Source organism: Phialemonium atrogriseum, assembly GCF_030411735.1.
Source record: "Phialemonium atrogriseum strain 8032-3 unplaced genomic scaffold QBC33scaffold_11, whole genome shotgun sequence".
Classification (NCBI taxonomy): domain Eukaryota; kingdom Fungi; phylum Ascomycota; class Sordariomycetes; order Cephalothecales; family Cephalothecaceae; genus Phialemonium; species Phialemonium atrogriseum.
Window position 1 is genome coordinate 329,212 of NW_026848148.1, and position 13,362 is coordinate 342,573.

Here is a 13,362-nt window from a genome sequence, read left to right on the forward strand (position 1 = left end):
AGTTAAACTTCGGGCTGTTATCGAACGGATGCTCGACACCCGCTCCTGCAGGCTTGCTTAATGGTGTTGTTGATTGATAAGGCAAAAACTGTGCGGGGGACGGAGAGATGTGCTTGTTGCCGTGACTCCGGCCTTGTTGCCTGTCGCAGGCCGAGTTCGAGTTCGAGTTCGAGCAAAGATGGGCCCACGAAATCAATTGGCGTTCCTCGAGGCCAGACGACTCCTCGTAGAAAGGCAGAAGCTCAGTCTGGGGTTACTCCTTGAAACCCTGTCCTGCGCATCAACGACCTAGGGGAACAGAAAGCAGAATTCTCTTGCGACGTGTCGACCAGGGACAAGACAGCTGTGGTTTGGATGACAGCTTGCGCGAGAATGGGTATATTAGAGACAAGGGCCCGCGGTGCTAGAGAGGGGAAGTCGGTATTTGGCTTTTCTACCTAGGCAAGAAATAATGCCCGATCTTGCAGCTGAATGCTAAATGCTCGGACCGATCTCGACAGTTGGGGCGGCACACACGCGGATTCCGCCGGTTCAGTCCCGGGTGGCTTTCGATCAGGAAGAGGAAAGATTCAAAACGGGGAGTTGAACCCTTGTGGCCACCACGGGCACAGGGAAAGAGGGCGGGGGGGGGGCTTATCGTTGGACGGTTGGACGGTTGGACAGAAAATGCAGAACAAGTTACAGCAGCCACTGCCGAGGGTGTACGGGGGCAAGAAGAGACCTGACACTGCTCGTGATCTGTTCCTGCGGGAGAATAGATTGTTGGCAGAAGCCCTTGCGGGCTCAGTGGCCTGAGGTGTCGGATGGGAAGGGGATATCAACTAAGTAGGTCACCATTGCAGGCGGCTACAAGGCTTAGGCTCGCACTCTCGCACTCACTCCCGCTCTGACTAGGGGGGTAAGTCAAACAATGGACAATGATGGGAACTCAAGGGAGGTGTCTAGGGAGTAAAGTGGAAAGCTGGAGCGAGCTGATTGGTGTCTGACAGTTAAAAATTCCTCGAAAATGGGCTGACCTTGCTACATCTTATCCAGCGGGTGGCTAATATCTCTCGCAAAATCATTAGAACCATCAGGGGTCCTGTTGCAGAAACCTCTCGATTTGCATTGTAAATCGTATGATGGGAAGGCTGACGAGGGGCCACCCGATCCACTGCCAAGCAACCGCAGACAGGCATCTCATTGGCCATTATGTCATCAGCCTTGCAGCAGACCCGGCCCAGTCACGGCATCTAGACCCAATGGACCCCGGAATAGCATGATGTTTACCTCCAGAGACCACGCATGCCCAGATAGTACTTGGATTATCTGGTTGTTCCGTGGCAGATTCTCTGGTAACACATCGGGGCTAGAGGTACTTAGGTAATTATGTGGATGGGTGTGTTGAGGCTACATAAAACTAGTGGGTGAAGCTGTTCAAATTCTCTATATATTTTCCTCTGCACGGCGATGACCAGGCCCCAGCTAGGTTTAGACTCCAACTCTGGATAACTCCCGCTTGTGGGCCTGCGTGTAAATCTAATCTTCCCTTATCATGACACCTATCGGTATGTATCTGGCATACTGTGTATAGTATCGGGGAATTTCGCCAAATGTTTAGCAACGCAGAGGTGATTGAGGACGGGTACCTGCCGACCTCATATGGACCGCTTGATAGAAGCTGGGGAAATGCTTGGCATCGACAACCCTAACCCTTGAATGGTATTTGTTTGGGCGGGGTGGGGCGTCGAAGTGCAGGCGACAGCTCTAACTCCCCTCAAAAGCTTCACCTTGCAAAGCCAGGTTAACAATACCTCTTGACAGAGGAAGAGACGCAGTATCCCACAGCAGCGAAGAATAAGACCGCATCTAGTAGACGGTCGCCAGAATGGCGCCCACATCGCCTTCTCCACACCCGGCGATGGCGAGCCCGCCGCCGGCCTTGCAATCTGATGCCTCCGAGCCGGCCTCGCCGATTCCGGAAAGACCCTCGTCTCCCGATCTGCCTCTGACCATGACCGCATCTACGGTGCTGATGTCTCTACCACGCGATGCAACCGCGGCCCTTGCTGCCGCCGGGGGGTTCCCTCAGGAGAAGATAGTTGTCCGGTTCAAGCCCGTTGGCTCCGCACCCCATCTTCGTCGCGATGTTGTCAAAGTCACCAGCTCGCAGAAGTTTGAGACCGTGGTGGCGCACATACGCAGGGCCTTGCGCGTACAGGACACAGAAAGCGTCTTCCTATACGTGAACAGCACCTTTGCTCCAGCTCTTGATGAGGTCGTTGGCAATCTATGGAGGGTAAGTTCTCCTCATGAAATACAGCGGAGGGCAAGACACCAACTCATGGATACAGTGCTTTAAAGATGCAACGGGCCAGCTTAATGTCTCTTATTCGCTCACCCCTGCTTTCGGATGAATGGAGCCTGGTTAATAAACTGCCGGTCAAATGACCAACGGTAACAGGGCAACCCGTATCAAGAGCATAGGTAAATATGTCAATCTGCCCTCATACTATCTAAGTTTGACAACGCTAAGGAGAACAAGATTATGGTATCCAAAAACAGACGCTATCACGCGCATAGGTACCGTCCAAAATGCCACCAAACGCCACTTATGCAATGAGACAATTCCGTCTCTTACCCCACGGAACCCAGCTGCAAAACTGGATAAAAACCGATGGGTCTGGGGCGATGAAGTGCTCTCACGCTTGTTCGACTGACTTGGCAAAGGCATCCAACTCATCCTTGGGAAGAGGATAGGTGTGCTCTGGGGCGGGGTATTGTCTGCTTTTCACCTCGTCTCGATAGGTTTCGATGGCTTTCAGACTCTCCGACCAGACATCACCGTACTTCTTGACAAATTTCGGAAGGAATCTTCCTGGTGGGAAGTTCCCCGACATGTCAACCTGGACAAGAACCTGGCCCGAGCAGCCATTTCCAGCGCCAATGCCGATGGTTGGAATCGACAACTTTTTGGTGATTATGCTGGCGACTTCGGCGGGCACAGCCTCGACGACTACGGCGAAGCATCCGGCTTCCTGGACAGCCAGGGCATCCTCGAGGATTTTCATGGCGCCATTAGATGTCTTGCCCTGTACCCTAAAGCCACCTAGAGCGTTCTGTCTTTGGGGGGTCAAGCCGATATGGCCAAGGACCGGGATGCCGGCTTGGGTGATTTTCTGGATAGTGGCAAACATCTCCTTGCCGCCTTCCAGCTTGACGCCCTGCACCCGCCCCTCCTTGATGCACCGGATGGCGCTAGCCAGAGCTTGCTCTGGAGAAATCTCATACGATCCCATTGGAAGGTCGCCGACCTGGAAGGGTGTCAGCATGCGACAGGCTGAGACAAGGGATAATGAGACCAACTTACCGTAAATGCCCCTTTGGTGGCCCGGGCGACAGACTTGCAGTGCAGCAACATCTCGTCCAATAGGATTTCACTGGTGTCCTCCATGCCCAAGGCTACCATAGCAAGGCTGTCTCCAACGAGAATTACATCCATGCCGGCATGATCGGCGACATGAGCACTCGGGAAATCGTGTGCTGTGATCATTGTGATGGGTTCGCCCTTCTTATGCAAGGCCCGCAAGGTACCAAGGGTGACTTTCTTGCGTGGGTTGGCCAGCGGGGTGCCCAGGGGAGAATGCGAACTTTGCCGGGTCTGCCGTGCCGATAGGAGTGGCCTGGCGGCGGCGGCGGCGAGGGTTGTCGGTCGTGCGCCCCGGGCCCGGGATACACACGACCTTAGCAGAGAGGTAGAGAGGTACATTAGGTACTTCAATGCCTATAAAACTCTTGTCTGTACTTTGGAGGAAAACTGTGGGTACAGTTGGCGAGAAAAAGGTGGACAAGATTTGAGATTCAATCACCGACACATGCAGGAGAGAAGAAAACAAGGAAACAAGTGGCAGCCATTGTTGGGGCGAATTTGCGCAGGTTTTATTGTCTAGGTCATGATGGTTTTTGCTGCGTACAATTGAGTATCTCTGGTAAATTTTTGGCGGAGTACTTTCTAAGCCGTTCAACTTCTTCTGGAAACGTCGCCCTTTTTGCCGAACCGCCGACGGCGCACCCTGATTGGGCTCTTACATGGGAAAGCCGAGGCAAGCTGGAATCTCAGGTACCGTGCTTCTATTATGTAAACTTCGCCATCGCCACCAGTGCGCAAAGTGCCAATAGGAGCAGGGTTGCTTCGGCTCCCATAAGCGACACTAAGGCTACTGTAGGTATTATTCATTTATGTAGAGATGTCATCCCGAAGACGGAACAGGATCATGAAGCTGGTCACAAGACCCCAGATCGTAAGGGGATCGCCAGGCTCTTCGAGTCTTAACAAAGTCTCTAAACAATACTCTACGCTAAACTTGAAAGCGAAGGCTCAAAGACGGATTCGGTACCACATCTCCCCAGTCTCCACCAGTATTCCGTGCTCCGTAGGTTGTCGGCTGCCCACGTGATCTCTGGCGTGCCGTTTCCATGTCTGTCTCCACAGGTTGGGTACCTTTGTAGTTAGGCAGTTTGTTCCATGCTATCAGCTTATCATGCAGTTCCAGCCCAGCGACTTGTGACACCTGGAGACTCCCGTCCTTTGCCATTTACAACACTCTCTCATGTTAGATTTCCCGCCCCTTCCATAACAGCAACACCTCAAACACAACTACGGCGAACAAGACTTCGATACTGCAACTCTTGCGACCCTGCAATCCACACACATCTCGATTCGCGTTGTGCCGACCAATTCACAGTCCCACGCAGTCCGAAGTCTGAAGTCCGATACTCGCCCTGTGACGACATCCTTAAGAACCCTCACCCCTTTCTGGCTCTGCACCACAATCAGGTCGCCAAAACCAACGACACTACAGCGGGCCCAACCAAAGCAAGCCCTATCCGCCTACCGGTATTAATACCCAGCCATCAGTCGCGATCGCCCTAGACATCCTGCCAAAATGAGTTCGCCCCGCCGCCGCATCGAGACTGACGTAAGTTCCCCTCACTCAACGCATGTTGTGGCTGTTTGTTCTTGCTAGGCTGACCCTCTCTTTGGCATTACAGGTCATGAAGATGTACTGCTTCCCGATCCATGGCATCGTGAGGATTGCAAGCTGACAAGGGTAGGCTCATGAGCGACTATGAGGTCACTCTGGTGAATGACAATAGTATGTTCGAGGCGCGCCACAGCTTTGGATAGAGAACAGCCGCAACTGACAGCCGACTAGTGTAAGGTGTAGCAATGCGAAGCATCGTCTCCAGCCCGCCATTAACTCGCAGCAAGGCAAGAGTTCTACGTGCGCTTTAAGGGACCCGCCGAAAGTCTGTCTACCCGAAATTGCCCAGTCATAAAGTCATGATTCGAGTCGCTGACAGGAGGATCCAGCTCCCTTCGAAGGCGGCGTCTGGAAAGTCCATGTCGAGCTCCCCGATCAATACCCCTACAAGTCGCCGAGCATCGGCTTCGTGAACCGAATCTTCCACCCCAACATCGACGAACTGTAAGTGGATGTGGCAAAGAAAACGACGAGGATATTCTGTCCCTGGGTAAAGAGAGAGGAACGAAGGAACGAAGGCTAAGAGCATCTGGGACTAGGTCTGGATCAGTCTGCCTGGATGTCATCAACCAGACGTGGTCGCCCATGTTTGATATGATCAACATCTTCGAGGTTTTCCTGCCGCAACTTCTACGTTATCCGAATCCTACCGATCCCCTCAACGGCGAGGCCGCTGCCCTGTTGATGCGGGAGCCTAAGAGCTACGATTCGAAAGTAAAGGGTACGGCGCCCGCCCCCTCTACACCCCCCGAAACGCCTTACTGGTGGCTTGAATTTGCGAGACTGACGTTTCGCTTGAATACAGAATACGTCCAGAAATATGCTAGCAAGGATGCAGCGGATGACGCCGGCGAAGAGACTGAGGATGATGACGACATGTCGTCTGTGGCAAGCTTTGGGGACGAAGATGACGAGCCTGCCGGACAGATGGACGACGTATAGCTGAACGCTGCCCTTTCTTTCGCTGCATTTTCAGGGTTAAGGGAGTTCATGCGGTTAACGGTCGGTCATCATTTACGGGCAGTCGTTGCTCGCCGGAGTTGCACAGGATTAAGCGCCCCTGGGTTGGTTTTCGCTGACCTCCGTTGGGAATGGAGTCAGTTGGCTTCTGAAGACAGATGCACGAGGAGGAGAGAAGGCGGAGATGTGATCACGAAAGAGTTGATGATGTACACCTATGGATCGTGACCAATCAACCTCAAACAACACATGAGCCAGCCCTGCGGATCGAGTCCCCTGGTTTGGCAAATGATAGATAGTGAGAGCTTTCGGGCCATTGCCAGCTCAAGAGAGCAACAGCCCCTCAAGCCCCGTCGTCCGTGACAAAACGGTCTTTGTAGTCCATGTTCTATGTGCCATGATGTGCATGTTCCTAGGTATCATTTTCGAAAATGCTCGAACTAAACAGCTGAACGCATATGGGACCCTCTCTTTCAATCCGAATCATAACTGACCAGACTTGACGTTGCCATTTTCATCATCGGCGGCTCGCCTTCCGGAGGGTCAGGTCCGTCTTCGGCCCGCCGTTTCCTGATGATTCCCGGGAGACGGGTCGGCGTCTTGGAAACCTCCTTACTGCCAAAAGCCAGGAACGGATCCTTTGCGGCCCGCGTGTTACCGACGACCTCAGAAACGAGGCTCTCCCGCCTCTTCGACGCTGCCAGCTCGGATTTCAGTTTTCCTTTCATCTTCGCCATCGGCCGCTCAGGCTCCCTCCCGCGGCCCAACTCGGCCTCGCCAGCCCTCACCCCAAACAGAGGCCTCGCCAGAGCCTCGTCTACGCGTCCCCTGCCGGCCCCGTCCCCGATCACGGTCCCGTCCCCCTCCTCCTCCTCCTCCGGAACGGTGCCAAAATCGACCAACCTAGCCCTCACGGTGTCCTCCTCCCGCGCAGCCACGAGCTCGATGCCGAGGCTCATCCGGTCCCTCAGGTCCTCCGCCCGCGCGGCCTCGCCCTCCCTCGCGCGCCTGCCCTCGCGGAACGCCCGCCTCAGGCGCCGGTTGCGCGCGTACGGGTCCTCCCACTGGCGGGCGGCGGCGTCCCGCAGCTCGCCGATGCGCTCCGTCGCCACGGCGACGCGGGCGCGGTCCTCGATCGTCCGCTCCAGCTTGGCGAAGGCGCGCTCGCGCCCGTCGCGCCGCTCGGCCTCGGTCACGATGGCTCCGGCTCCAGCCCCCCCCTCGCCGACGCCGAAGCTGGAGTCGCCGACGAGGGAGTCCCCGGGCTCGGGGCGCGCGTCCTCGCGGCGGCGGGCGCCCGAGACGACCTCGTAGGCGGTGTTGCGCGGGTCGGTGCGGATCTCGATGTCCGCGCCGCAGTCGGCGTGGCGCATGCGGAAGGAGAAGATCGGGGTGGAGTGGTAGGAGCCGACGCGGCGCTTGGCGGCGTTGAAGCGCACGCCCTGGCCGATCAGGGTCGGCTTCGGGCAGCCGGCGCACCAGATGGCGAAGGGCATTTCGAACCGCACCGTCAGGGAGCCGTCGGCCGGCAGCCGCGACGCCCGCGAGCCGAGCGGGTGCTTGCCGTGCAGCCGGTTGCCGGACATGACGCCCTCCTGGTCCGGCGGGACGTACCGCCCCATGTTGAAGCCCTGCATCCTGGCGGCGGTTTCTGGCTAGTGGGTTGTCTGCTTTAACGGGACGAGCCCAGGGTTCGGAAGAAGGCGATTCGTCCTTCCGCCGTCCTATCAATCGGCGGATGATTGTTGCGTTGGCCTCATTGGTAAAGTGCTGTCGCAAATTCCGGTGGTCAAGTTTTGTTTTGTGATAGTCGGATGTCGATAAGGCAACGTGGGGTTTGATATCAGAAGCCAGTACGTACCTGTGGCGAGACGCGACACCGGAAAGTAAAACTCAACGAAAAATAGTACCCAATAAAAATTAAAAATAGTCTTTTTAAAACCGCAGTTTACATGCGCTCTTTTTCAATGTGTTGTCAATCAAATATAGCCTAGAGAGTGTGGTGGTGCAAGGCCTATAGTAGAGACATAGATGGACTAGACACCTACATAAGCTTGTAGCTTGTTTACCATTACAGGATTCTTGTCGATTGAAATCAAGCTGGCCAATCTGCGACTATTGACCAGATAAAAAAATAGTTGTAGAATGGTCAGGTTCATCTCAATTGACAAGAACCGTTTAATGGTAAAGTGGTTTAGGTCTTGGGATGAGAAGTTCATGCGGGGATCCTGGTCCTGGAGTTGGTGGAAGGGTGCATGGAACATTTGATTGCTCAGTAGTTACACCAAGGTATGCTGCAATTAACCTGTTGCTGTTCCAGCGGTCCAGCTAGGCGGGCGGTCCTCCACCCTGGTGCCCCAGTCTGATTCCTCGCCGCCTAGCTCCAGCTCGAGCACGCCCCCCTCGGTGAAGAAGTCATGGGTGATCCAGCTCTTCTTCCACGGCTTCCCGTTCAGCGTAGCGGATTCGACATACAGGTTCTTATAGCTCGGGTCAAACCCGATATTCCTCACCGTGGCAGTCTTCCCCGTCTGCGGGTTGGTCACGCTGACCTCCTCGAAGAAGGGCGGCGAGATGAGATAGACGTTCTGGCCCGCTACGGGGAACAGACCGATCATGCTGAAGAAGAGGAAGCTCCCCATTGTCCCCGAATCGTCATTCCCGGGCAGCCCGCCAGTGCCGGTGTTGAAGGAGGACGGGATATAGTCGTGGATCCGCTTGGTGGAGAGAGCCGGGCGGCCTGCGTAGTGGTACAGGTAGACGGTCAGGAAGACTGGTTCATTGGAGATGTCCGCCAGCCCCGAGGTATGGAAGAAGTCCAGACGGCGGAGGAACGACTCCTCACCGCCGAGGAGGGTGATCAGCGTCGATATCGACTGTGGGACGATGCTGCTCGGGGTTAGTTTGCATCCCTCAGAGACATAGCAATAGCAGCGGCGCTGCTGGCTCACTCACAATTGATACTGCCAGATACTCGCCTCAAATGTCTCGCTGGGATTCGACGTCAGGGAGCAGAAACCAGCCAGAGCTGAACAAGCGATCGGATCCTGGTATCCCCATGTGCCATTGAGATACTTCGGCTGGAAGAATCCCGTGAAGCCCGTGTCGTTTCCGTTGATTAGCGACTTCTGATCAGCTCTCCACAGGTTCTGCCAGTTCGCGCTCCTCGCGATGTACTTGTCGTAGACATCCATTCTCCCGAGCCCCTCGCCGAGCGTTGCTAGACAGAAGTCATTGTAGGAGTATTCCAACGTGCGTGAAATACTGCGGGAGTTCGTCCCAAAGCCGACCGGGTCGAAATCGAGGTACGGGATATAATCCAGCTTCTTCCAGCTCTGCAGCCCACCTCGGCCCTCATGGCTCCACTCCAACGGCTCGTTCTCTGCGTCGTTGATGATGGCTTCCAGCGCTAGATTCCAGTCAATCTTGGTCGTGAGATTCTTGACGAAGGAGTCGACGAGGACCACATCAGCATTACTTCCCCCCTGAGTCCAACCCTGGCAGAGGGACATGCGGCAGTCCGGAAGCCAACCTTCGTGCTTGTATATGTCCAGCAAAGAGGCCAGCATCTGGACCTGCGCTTCTGGGTCGATAACGGTAAGGAGTGGGTGTTGGACCCTGAAAGTATCCCAGATGCTGAGGTCGGTCAGCACTCCACAAATCATATCTCTCGTCTGACGAGAATTCTTACCAGTAAAACGAGTCGAAATACGGAATTCCACTATCCCAATACGGGTTCTCGCCAGTGTAGTTCTGCGGCGACATCATGGCGCGGTACAGCCCGCTGTAGAGGCTCACCCTGAGATCGTCACTGGCGCCCCCCGGAACAACAGAAACCGGGCTGAGTTTCTGTCTCCAGGCATCTTCGGCTGACTGCACAAGACCCGAGAAGCCAGCGATGGGATCGGGCACCTCCTTCTCAGCGTTGCTGCAGGCTTGGTCCACGCTGATGAAGCTCACCCCGACTCGGGCGGTGACCGAGTTGTTGACCAGGTTTTGGAACCTCACAAAGCCGCCCGCTTCGGCGTAGAACAGGTTGAAGCCTCGGGTTACGAATAACTCCTTGGGCTCGGTCCCAGCGCGGCTGTTGACCCACACTCCCGAGTCGAACAGCTCGGCACCGAAGAAGTCAACGCAGTAATGCAGTACATACGAGCCCGCTCCGAAGCTGGGAAGAAATGTCCCGTTGCCCTTCATCCGTCCCGTCTTAGCGTCGACACTGACCGACGCATTCTGCCTGCTCTGCCATAGATCCGTCAGGTCAAGAAGGATCAGGGGGCGCTGTTCAGCGGCGGCGCCCGTCTCCGCCCCGGCCGACCCGTTGCCGGGCGCATATCCTCCCCCTCCACCGCCAAGCGGGAACTCGAACCTCATAACGGCGGTCCGGTCCGCCACCGCCATCTCCGCGACGACCCCGGTCCGCAGCCCGAGCTTGAAGTACCCCGGCCGGGCGACCAGCGAGTCGTTCAGGTAGGGGACCTTCCTGTCGCCGATCCTGAAGGAGCAGGCGTTGAGCTCGTCGCCGGGGCAGAGCTGGGGGAAGAGCGGAAAATTGCCCAGGCTGGGGTTCCCGCCGGTGCCCGAGTCGTGCATGGTGCTGAATCCCGTCACGTTGCTGCCGTCGGTGGCGAAGCCGCCCGTGTTCTGCCCGTCGACGTCAGCGACCGCCTTGGCGAGGCCGTACGGCTGCGACGCCCCCGCAAAGACGTTGCCCTCGTTGCTCGTGCCTATGAGGGGGTCCACGAACGCGAGGGGGTCGAAGGAGGAGGCGACGGCCGGGGTGATGAGGGCCGACAGCGTCGGTAGGACCGTCAGAGGGGCGAGGCGGAGGGCGGTTGTTATGGCCATGGCCAAAACAGAGGATGCCATAGTTTTTGCCTACCTGGCTGTCCGATCTCTGCTGGTGCACTCGTCCACAAGAGGAGGAGACGGCAAGATATATTGAGAGATACAACCACCCGGAAATCACAGAGCGGGGTCCCGGATGATATTGAAGCGGGAGGACCAAGTGACGGGAAATACCTACCTTCCATGCTTACCTGGTAAATATCTGATGGATGGTAGCTTCCTGTTCAGCAATATCTTGCCCGGAACGGTGGCTATACCTGCAGTTGCTAGAAACTCTATCGCCATATGTCTTGCTTGCATTCGTCGTGATCGACGGCGACCCCGCGCTGTATGCGCCCTGAAGGGGCAGGTGGTTTTGAGATTCCACAAGGTAAGACGTAGGTACCTACCTCTATGTATATACATACCACTGTAATCCGTACGGATCCGTACATTATCAAGGTTGATGATTGAGCGGGGTGGAAGCAACCTACTACCCCTGTGTTTAGAGAGGCTGCTCTCAAATCACCGTCTTCAATGTAGGTGGGCTCCACGATGATGTCACACATTTGGTTGGCTCATGGAAGCTACAACTGAGGTTTATGTGTATGTTCAATTCGGTTCAGGAGTTTTGTGGCCAAATATCATATATTATGGTGATATAATCTCAATAATTAGAGCCACGGAAGATGTCAAGTTGTCAAGAGTTCAAACTATGTACTGCAAATCCATCGACGTTGGCAACCCCCAGAACTTGAAACGTCGCAACCACTCTTCGTCTCGGGTAATTGCAAAGGCCAGGTGGTTGCTTTTCCAATAACAACTACCTTACCAAAAGAGAGAAAAAGAGACAAAGATGATTTACCTGTCCAGCAAATTTAGTTATCGGAGTGTTTAATCTAAAGAGCAACTAGACGCGGTTGATGATGATGATGGACATCTACCAGCTCAACTTCGCCGGCCTCCTGGGTCTCTGCGCAGTCTTGTCTCTCGCGGGGAGAAAACCGGCCCAATCCGCGGGACAGAGGAAACAGTGCAAGGAGAGTTCTAAAGTATCACAATCGCCTTTCCTGGTGGTGTATTCGCTGGTGATGGGAGCAGACTGGCTGCAGGTATACCAGGGCATTCATTGTCTCCTGCTGAATCGCCCAAGACGCTAATTCCGAATCCAGGGCCCTTTCTTGTTCTCTCTGTATAGGGACGAACATGGTGTCAGCTCGAGTCTAGTTTCAGCCCTTTTCACGGCGGGGTTCCTTTCCGGTGCGGCCAGCGGTTACTTCGTCGGCTCTGTGGCCGACAGGCACGGTCGGAAAGCGGCCTGCCTGTTCTTCTGCCTGGCATACTCGGCCTCGTGTCTCCTGACCATGATACCCAATGTGCCCTTGCTGTTCCTGGGCCGGGCGCTGGGTGGGCTCAGCACGAGCCTCTTGTTCAGCGTGTTTGAGGGCTGGATGGTGACCGACTTCCACAATCAAGCGCTGGGGGAGAAGGGGGGCGATATATCACGTACCTTCGGCCTCATGAGTACCTTGAACAGCATCATGGGGATCCTCAGCGGAGTCCTCAGCGAGTGGTTGGTTTCCGTGACCGGCACACGGAAGTCGCCATTTGCCGCCAGCATCGCGCTGCTCGGCCTTGCCTTTTGGGTAATTTGGTCGCAATGGGTATGTCCCCACCCCTTTCCCTTCCACTTCCCTCGGGGATGGGCTAGCGCCACTTACCGGCCACATATAGGATGAAAACTATGGCGATGCTGCGGTGAAAGAGAAGCGGCCAGAGAAACAACCAGCCGAACCCAGACGGCTCTGGTCCATCTTGACCGATTCCCAAGTCATATCCCTCGGCCTCGCGTGCACCACGTTCGAAGGCTCCATGTATCTCTTCGTCTTCTTCTGGACACCTGCCCTGAAGTCGGTGCACGCCTCGAGCGGCGGGCTCCCCTACGGCATCATATTCGCCAGCTTCATGGCTTCCATCCTCGCCTCTTCTCTGGCATTCAACATGGCCATGGAGCGAAGGCTGCTGAAGTACTCGAGTCTCCTGCTCGTGATATTTGGCGTCGCCGGCCTCTGCTTTTTCCTCGCAGCTCGCCCTGGGTCGGAACAGTCGACGTTCTGGATATTCTGCCTCTTCGAAGCCGCAGTGGGACTGTATTGGCCATGTATGGGGTATCTGAAGGGGAAACTGGTCGACGACGGGATCCGAGCCCAGGTCTACTCGATTCTGAGGATCCCTCTGAACGTCTTTGTTGTCATGTCTTTGATATTCACAGGGGACGGGGATTCCTTCGGGTCGGTGTTTTCTACCTGTTCGACCCTTCTCCTGGCGTCTTGTGGCATGTTGGCGATCGGCTTTCTCAACAAGGAAGCCCCATAGGACCCGACATGCTAGCTGTAATACCGCCCATCGTTGTAGGCGACCCAACACAAGAACTCCGGAGCGAAGACGCGAGCATCGCATCACAGATAGAATGCATTGTCAGGACCTCGGTCGATCGGCGGGGTAATAGGTAGATCATATTATACCATGCATTCAATGCTATAAAACGATA

General features: G+C 55.5%; 6 protein-coding genes across 6 annotated transcripts; 3 read left to right on the plus strand and 3 right to left on the minus strand.

Moving 5' to 3' along the window:
- Positions 1–1,617: 1,617 nt before the first annotated feature.
- Positions 1,618–2,564, plus strand: QBC33DRAFT_56124 (ubiquitin-like protein ATG12). Its single transcript, XM_060430118.1, has 3 exons — positions 1,618–2,278; positions 2,334–2,474; positions 2,525–2,564. Exons 1-2 carry the CDS (start codon positions 1,868–1,870, stop codon positions 2,394–2,396), a joined length of 474 nt encoding a protein of 157 aa, XP_060283934.1. The 5' UTR covers positions 1,618–1,867; the 3' UTR covers positions 2,397–2,474; positions 2,525–2,564.
- Positions 2,512–3,996, minus strand: QBC33DRAFT_56111 (ketopantoate hydroxymethyltransferase-domain-containing protein). Its single transcript, XM_060430109.1, has 2 exons — positions 3,350–3,996; positions 2,512–3,293 (listed from the first exon to the last, which is right to left on the minus strand). The coding sequence occupies exons 1-2, from the start codon at positions 3,746–3,748 to the stop codon at positions 2,682–2,684; spliced, it is 1,011 nt and encodes a 336-aa protein (XP_060283935.1). The 5' UTR covers positions 3,749–3,996; the 3' UTR covers positions 2,512–2,681.
- Positions 3,997–4,477: 481 nt separating this feature from the next.
- Positions 4,478–6,361, plus strand: QBC33DRAFT_537113 (ubiquitin-conjugating enzyme h). Its single transcript, XM_060427766.1, has 6 exons — positions 4,478–4,958; positions 5,090–5,135; positions 5,248–5,289; positions 5,354–5,468; positions 5,564–5,745; positions 5,830–6,361. Exons 1-6 carry the CDS (start codon positions 4,926–4,928, stop codon positions 5,964–5,966), a joined length of 555 nt encoding a protein of 184 aa, XP_060283936.1. The 5' UTR covers positions 4,478–4,925; the 3' UTR covers positions 5,967–6,361.
- On the minus strand, positions 6,213–7,846 carry QBC33DRAFT_585686 (CWC16 protein). The gene has a single exon (XM_060431446.1). The coding sequence runs from the start codon at positions 7,619–7,621 to the stop codon at positions 6,458–6,460; it is 1,164 nt and encodes a 387-aa protein (XP_060283937.1). The 5' UTR covers positions 7,622–7,846; the 3' UTR covers positions 6,213–6,457.
- Positions 7,847–8,062: 216 nt separating this feature from the next.
- Positions 8,063–10,980, minus strand: QBC33DRAFT_56228 (glycoside hydrolase family 92 protein). The gene is made up of 3 exons (XM_060430199.1): positions 9,676–10,980; positions 8,940–9,620; positions 8,063–8,873 (listed from the first exon to the last, which is right to left on the minus strand). The coding sequence occupies exons 1-3, from the start codon at positions 10,851–10,853 to the stop codon at positions 8,285–8,287; spliced, it is 2,448 nt and encodes an 815-aa protein (XP_060283938.1). The 5' UTR covers positions 10,854–10,980; the 3' UTR covers positions 8,063–8,284.
- A 374-nt stretch (positions 10,981–11,354) lies between these two features.
- Positions 11,355–13,358, plus strand: QBC33DRAFT_537124 (DUF791-domain-containing protein). The gene is made up of 3 exons (XM_060427767.1): positions 11,355–11,923; positions 11,984–12,475; positions 12,546–13,358. The coding sequence occupies exons 1-3, from the start codon at positions 11,735–11,737 to the stop codon at positions 13,185–13,187; spliced, it is 1,323 nt and encodes a 440-aa protein (XP_060283939.1). The 5' UTR covers positions 11,355–11,734; the 3' UTR covers positions 13,188–13,358.
- The last annotated feature ends 4 nt before the right edge of the window (positions 13,359–13,362 follow it).

What these genes read in the sequence shown, in the direction of transcription:
- QBC33DRAFT_56111 (XM_060430109.1), bottom strand. Translation starts at nt 3,748, where the DNA reads ATGTACCTCTCTACCTCTCTGCTAAGGTCGTGTGTATCCCGGGCCCGG. An exon ending in CCACCAAAGGGGCATTTACG is followed by an intron (nt 3,294 to 3,349) that starts GTAAGTTGGTCT and finishes ACACCCTTCCAG; the next exon opens with GTCGGCGACCTTCCAATGGG.
- QBC33DRAFT_537113 (XM_060427766.1), top strand. Translation starts at nt 4,926, where the DNA reads ATGAGTTCGCCCCGCCGCCGCATCGAGACTGAC. An exon ending in GCCGCCGCATCGAGACTGAC is followed by an intron (nt 4,959 to 5,089) that starts GTAAGTTCCCCT and finishes CAAGCTGACAAG; the next exon opens with GGTAGGCTCATGAGCGACTA. An exon ending in CACTCTGGTGAATGACAATA is followed by an intron (nt 5,136 to 5,247) that starts GTATGTTCGAGG and finishes ATTAACTCGCAG; the next exon opens with CAAGGCAAGAGTTCTACGTG.
- QBC33DRAFT_537124 (XM_060427767.1), top strand. Translation starts at nt 11,735, where the DNA reads ATGATGATGATGGACATCTACCAGCTCAACTTCGCCGGCCTCCTGGGT. An exon ending in TGGGAGCAGACTGGCTGCAG is followed by an intron (nt 11,924 to 11,983) that starts GTATACCAGGGC and finishes TTCCGAATCCAG; the next exon opens with GGCCCTTTCTTGTTCTCTCT. An exon ending in GGGTAATTTGGTCGCAATGG is followed by an intron (nt 12,476 to 12,545) that starts GTATGTCCCCAC and finishes GGCCACATATAG; the next exon opens with GATGAAAACTATGGCGATGC.
- QBC33DRAFT_585686 (XM_060431446.1), bottom strand. Translation starts at nt 7,621, where the DNA reads ATGCAGGGCTTCAACATGGGGCGGTACGTCCCGCCGGACCAGGAGGGC.
- QBC33DRAFT_56228 (XM_060430199.1), bottom strand. Translation starts at nt 10,853, where the DNA reads ATGGCATCCTCTGTTTTGGCCATGGCCATAACAACCGCCCTCCGCCTC. An exon ending in TATTTCGACTCGTTTTACTG is followed by an intron (nt 9,621 to 9,675) that starts GTAAGAATTCTC and finishes GACCGACCTCAG; the next exon opens with CATCTGGGATACTTTCAGGG. An exon ending in AGTATCTGGCAGTATCAATT is followed by an intron (nt 8,874 to 8,939) that starts GTGAGTGAGCCA and finishes AACCCCGAGCAG; the next exon opens with CATCGTCCCACAGTCGATAT.
- QBC33DRAFT_56124 (XM_060430118.1), top strand. Translation starts at nt 1,868, where the DNA reads ATGGCGCCCACATCGCCTTCTCCACACCCGGCGATGGCGAGCCCGCCG. An exon ending in TCGTTGGCAATCTATGGAGG is followed by an intron (nt 2,279 to 2,333) that starts GTAAGTTCTCCT and finishes TCATGGATACAG; the next exon opens with TGCTTTAAAGATGCAACGGG.